The sequence below is a fragment of the Rhineura floridana genome, chromosome 6, assembly GCF_030035675.1.
Source record: "Rhineura floridana isolate rRhiFlo1 chromosome 6, rRhiFlo1.hap2, whole genome shotgun sequence".
Taxonomy (NCBI): domain Eukaryota; kingdom Metazoa; phylum Chordata; class Lepidosauria; order Squamata; family Rhineuridae; genus Rhineura; species Rhineura floridana.
The window spans coordinates 92517212-92522988 of NC_084485.1; the positions used below are offsets into that span (position 1 = coordinate 92517212).

The 5777-nt window shown below is 40.0% G+C and overlaps 1 protein-coding gene across 2 annotated transcripts; it reads right to left on the bottom strand.

The window, feature by feature from the left end:
* Positions 1–2119: 2119 nt before the first annotated feature.
* MAGOH (mago homolog, exon junction complex subunit) lies at positions 2120–5632 on the bottom strand. 2 transcript variants are annotated; one of them, XM_061630475.1, is made up of 5 exons: positions 5443–5632; positions 4541–4599; positions 3743–3853; positions 3399–3481; positions 2120–2365 (listed from the first exon to the last, which is right to left on the bottom strand). In XM_061630475.1, exons 1-5 carry the CDS (start codon positions 5528–5530, stop codon positions 2266–2268), a joined length of 441 nt encoding a protein of 146 aa, XP_061486459.1. In that variant the 5' UTR covers positions 5531–5632; the 3' UTR covers positions 2120–2265. The 2 variants fall into 2 exon arrangements, with proteins under 2 accessions (XP_061486459.1, XP_061486460.1); XM_061630476.1 differs by lacking the exon at positions 5443–5632 and adding an exon at positions 5254–5283.
* Between the last annotated feature and the right edge of the window lie 145 nt (positions 5633–5777).

Sequence of the window (5777 nt, forward strand, 5' to 3'; positions counted from 1 at the left end):
GTCAATAAACTAACTAACCTATCGCCAGGACAGATATGCGGTATTTCAGATTCAATATTGTAAGATGAATTATCTGTCAACAAGTTAGCAATCCTGACGTGCGCATCGGCACCCTACAAATAAAGTCTAAATAGCGCGTATCTGCATGCGAACGAGGAGAGCACAATTACGTCTGCATTTAATCTAGCTCGGGTTCTGGAGAAATAGTCGCGGCAGCAATTTAGCTAGATTTACCTTCGTTGCTACCTGAGATGTGCTTTCGAGGGGTGTATATTTTGCTGTCTGTTTATCAGCACGGTTGGTAACGGTCGCAGATGATTTTCAGTGCAAGCTTATGCATGTCTGTTCAGAAGCCCGCCCCATTGAATTAAAAAGGGCTTATTTCTAGGAATGTGTTACAGAATTGCAACCCTTAGACACAGTGAAATGAATTATGTATATATCCTCTTCAATTATTCTGTTGTCCTTGGGTACCACATCTTGATAAGGTGAAACTTGCATCCCTGACGTTGCATTTTACTAATAAAAAACAGTAATTTCTTAAAAGTTTTATTAGAGAGCTGTTATAAGCCACTTTGTCAACTTCAGCCAGACTTCATCCCAAATATTTAAAATATAAAACAGAGAGTGCAACCCCCACTTAGAGGCCTACACTGTAGAATTATTGTAAACCACTCTCATACTCATTGAAATCTGCAACATGTGGATGTTAACAATGGCATACAGAACATTATTGGAATGGCATAAGTTACTCTCAGTGCACCCTTGCATTATAGTCAGAGAATAGTAGAGTTGGAAGGGGCCTACAAGGCCATAGAGTTCAACCCCCCTGCTCAGTGGCTTGCATATGGAGATAACATTGCAGGACTGTCATAAGCTATCACCAATAGTTTATTGTATGGCAGTACCCTGCCATTTTAGTGACTATATTATTTTTATTCCAATAGCATGCTATAGAGTGCTCTGTCTATTTATTTATTACATTTCTACCCCACCTTTCTTTTCATGATTGAAACCCAAGGCAGCTTACATATGGCTCCCAGGCAGTCTCCCATCCAGGCACCGACCAGACCTGACTCTGGAGCTGACCTTACGTGCCTTCAGACGATAGCCTGCTCTACTCAACCTTTTGAAAATAAATAAGGAACCTGACATTCTCTTTCACCCTTCCCCAGTTCTTTGTGCATTATCAATACAATCTCAATGTCATTTGCTTGCCCATGTAACAGTTTTCACTATTCACTGAGAACCACTGATCTGGAAGCCTCTACAAAAAGCCATTGTTTATCAATTTGATCACTCTTCTAAAAAGAAATGGTGACAAAGCTGTTCTACTTTTATCCATTTGTAATCACTCATTTGATTTGCTGGAATTGGGAAGTTGACTATCATGAGAAATACTTTATGTAAGGATGGGATTCTAGTTACCAGAAAATATCTCTCTATTCCCTTACTGTGTTAACTTCATGCAAATGGTGCTGAGAATTATCTGATGATGAAATGGCACACATGGAAGACACTCTCTGAAGGCATGTTAAAAATACCTTAAATGAATTATATCTGGCACCTTGAGTCATACCTTGAAGACAACAGGGGGCAAGCGCAAGCAGTGGAGCAATGGTGTTAACTGCTTCCCCCCCCCAACAAAATACAGCACAGTGACTGCAAACCAGGATGAAGACATGGCAGTAGTGGCTCCTCAGCACAGGACAAGGTGAGCAGGCAAGTCCTTGCAAATTTCGTTTTTCCTTTCGACTTGTGCTAAACCCTGGTGAAAATATTCTGCTCCCACCCATAATGTTTCAAAGCAAACAGAGACATGTTCATTGTAATGTCTGAATCAGCTGTTCCACATAGAATGGTGTTGGTGCCTGAGAATCAGCACCAATACTGAATGATAATATCTACCATCTAACCTTGATTTTAAAAAATCACTTAAAAAGCACAAACAATTCTTACTTTCCTCTCTAACAAATGCAGAGGTTTAAGGGATGCTTATCAGTGTCCAAGTTATTGTGGTGTTGACCCTCCCACTGTGTTACCTAGCAGAAATTATGCCAGCCATACTTAACAATCTTAATGCCCCATCCCACAAAAGTTCAGACTTGATTACAAGCACTTTCTAAATAAAAAGAGAAAAGCTTTTTAGCATTTATTAAATTCACTCAGTAAAAAATCTGACATACATAAAAGTCACAAGAGATAAGGAATGAAAAGTGACCCCACCCAAAGAAAATTTACAGTACAAACTTAAATCCACACAATTTAAATTGGCTTAATCTTGAAGTGTAATCCAATGAGACTGAAGACTAGACACTTGAGGTCCTGGACAAGGTAGTAAAACACTCTTAGACCTTCTGGATCCCTAGAGTGCAGAAGGAAAAACAAAAAAGATATTAAATATCTTTACATGTCCAAAGTGGTCAACTGTTTCATTAACTCAGTAAGAGAATTTCCTAGCCACCTATCAAAACTCAAGCATCATTTGGAAGTACTACAAGACTTATTTGGCTGGCTTTTAGTAGCTGGAGATAAACCAGTCTGAGGTTTTAGCAAGGTGTTATTTTACAAAAGGGTTGTCATCAGGGTAGAATGAGTTAAATGAGTGAGCAAATAATGAAATGTCATGGCTGAGACCAACTCCATTTGCTATTGTTCACATTTAGTTAAATTCTCATTAACAAAAATCAATAGCACAACTGTATTTCCAGCTCAGCCAGATCAGCGGTGTAGCAGTTAGACACCTAAAACAAGGCAGCTGGAGCAGACTTGCACTGCTTCTGTACCACCTCTCTCTCAAGCTCCTCTCTTACTGTATCCTTTTGTTGCTATTTGCACAGTCTTTATGATCCCTAGACAAAGCCTAGTTCCTGGTCTCACTAGAGAGAGTTACATAGAGCCTCTGAGGGAAAAACACATTATCAGGCTTGGCATAAGCATATTCACTTGGGGACATTGTACTGACTTTCAGGTATTGTTAGGATTGCAAATATATGTTTTAAGAATACCCAACTGTAGATTTTTGGAAGATTATTTATAAAATTGTACATCATACAGATAGGTATAGGAAAACAAAACAATCTTGTGATGATGGGCCATTCTGTTAAATGTACAAGAGAATGAGATTCAGCAGCCCAGAACTACTTTCTCAATGCTGAACAAGAGAACTTCAAAATTCTACATTCTATAATGAGAATATAAATTTGGGCAAGAATCTTGATGCCACAGGATTGAAGGAGCACATGTTTCAGTCTGTAGTCTTAGAAAGAAATCATATCAAAACACTTAACACCACTATCTAAGTGAATAGAGACAAAAGCCTTCTTGAAAAACAGCATTGCAATAGCCATAGTAGCTAATCAATAAAATAATTCATTTACTCTTCAAAGAGCACTTACTTGGACTGATTTACATCAATAAGAGAACCAATTTTTGATGTGGTAAAAGAAATATGTTCATCACCGATTACAATTTCAAGCTCCTAGAAAATAGATCAATAACAAAATGACCATTTCACCATTTCATATATATTACAATCCCTAATTCTCATTTTGAATTCCCTTATCTCAAAAGTCTTTCAAGATCTACTCATAGTTTACAACAAGATACTCTGTTCACCAAACTTTGGTCTAAGATTTCAATCCATCTGTTTTTAGAAACTGTAGCAGCTACAAGTTTACACATTGAGCTACATACACGGTCAACTTAAAACATTTGTATGGAAAGTAGGAAATTTGCTAACCTGCCGACCAACTCTGTCAGGGGGAGGCCATAATGCATCATCTTCTTTCGTAATTTCACTGTCATCAATTATCCTCTTTAGCTCCTCCATTACACTTTTGTGTACGTAGGCCTAAAAGCAGCATGTAAATATTAGTTAAAACTTAAAGTCTACTACAGGAATAAAAATGTGTGCATGTGCCATTTACCTACTGCCTTCTATTTTTGCCGAAGTACACTCTTCACTATCCACTGGAATAATTCAGAATGAGCTGAGCAATTATAGGGGAAAACATTTGCATTGATAAATGAATTTGTATAGTGAATGCTAGATGTAACTTTGGGAAAACAGACAGATTATTTACGGCATTATTTGTAGTTTGCAGGTTTCCTGCTATCTAAATGCATACACTTGAGATGTGTAGAGAGAAACAAAAAGTTAAAATATTACTAGCTACATTAAGACAGTTGCACTACGTACAGGCCAACTTTCAAGAATACAGCTAAAAGAGGTTCCACAGCTCTACAGTTAGGAACATAAGAAACGTAGTCAAAGAAACTAACAGGCAAACTTTCATGACCTGCAGTTATGTAAGCTTAGACATCCACTGGTAGCTCTAAATCACAAAAATACAGATAAAGTACACATGCTTTATTTTTATTACTTATGTAACTTTCACAAACGTGTGTTTTAATTAAAATCTATATTTTGATAGTTTTATGTTTTAATTGTTGTATCTGTATTGTAAGTGGCCCAGAGAACTTATGAATTAGGGCAGCTATATAAATTCAATAAATAACTTTAACACAGACAACTTACCTCTTTTCTGATCATAACATCATTTTTATAATTGCTGTTGTTTGCATATCTCAGTTTGCCTGTTGAAATGGAGAATATTTCATTCAGAATTACACAAAATAGCAAGGCAATGCATAACTTGGGCTTCCTTTACAACTGTTTCCTGTTTGCGTCAGCAAAGCCTTGTCTGTGTTCTATAATCCAAGAGACTAAGGAATGGAATGGATCAAACCTGGGTGATTATTATTGCCCAGTACCTTTTAAAGACTGATGGCTTCTAAGCTTCTTTCTATTCAGCTTTCCTCAGCTCCTGACCAAGGGAACTGTTCTGGACCACCATTAGGAGTGACTTGCTCCCTCCTGGACCAGCCAACAGAGGAGGGCAGACAGATCAGCAACTCTCTGCCTTCAAGCTGAACAGATGTTTTCCTCCCACCTCCCTATCTCCACTTCATCCTTTACTCCCTTTGTCTTCCTTCCACCTTCGCAGTACCTGTTTCTGCATCATGGCGTTCCCGAGCCCCCAGAAAGATCTGATTCCAGCACCCCTGCACCAATTGTGTCATTAGTTTTAATGCCATACAAGTAACTTCTGCACGGGCAGGACTAGATGACCTACAACTCCTCCATCCAACTCTGGGACTTTAGCCCATTAGGGCCTTCAGATGACAGGCTACCACAGCCCAACCCCTCAAATGTAGGCCTCCCCAAGAACGTCATCCCGTCTCCCATACTGCCAGACATGCATCCTCAGGTATGTTCTTCCCCAGCCGATTTCCTCTGCTTCCTGGCGCGAAGTCCCTTCCTCCCTCCCTGATGCAACTCTCCTTTGACCCGACGTCCCACCAGGCCCGATGTTGCCGGTGAGTTGTGTCCCTGCCTGCCTTTCTGCTTCCTCCCCAACCGAAAAATGTGAACCTCACCGTCAGGACGGAACTCAAACTCGAGAAACTCGTGTCCGAACTTGCCCTTGTGCCCAACGTAATAACGCAAATAGAAATCGCTCGCCATGTCCCAGGTGCCCACCGGCCCGCCGAGAAACCAGCATGCACTGCGCACAGAAAGCTCACTGAGAGCGGGCGCGTGTAATGTACGTCACCGAAGGGCAGGATTACGCAAGCGCACTCGGAAAAACAAAGGATGTGGTCCCCTTTACTTGTCACGGCTGTTTCCTGCTTGCGCGCGCACGAGAGCCCATAGATGAGCTAGAATCAAACGTCATGACAGACACACACACATATTTCTGCTTCCATTTAAA

Coding starts and splice junctions, on each gene's coding strand:
- MAGOH (XM_061630475.1), bottom strand. CDS start 5,530: ATGGCGAGCGATTTCTATTTGCGTTATTACGTTGGGCACAAGGGCAAG. Junction 3,854..4,540: donor ATGTTATGATCAGAAAAGAG/GTAAGTTGTCTG, acceptor TGCTGCTTTTAG/GCCTACGTACACAAAAGTGT. Junction 3,482..3,742: donor CTGACAGAGTTGGTCGGCAG/GTTAGCAAATTT, acceptor TCTATTTTCTAG/GAGCTTGAAATTGTAATCGG.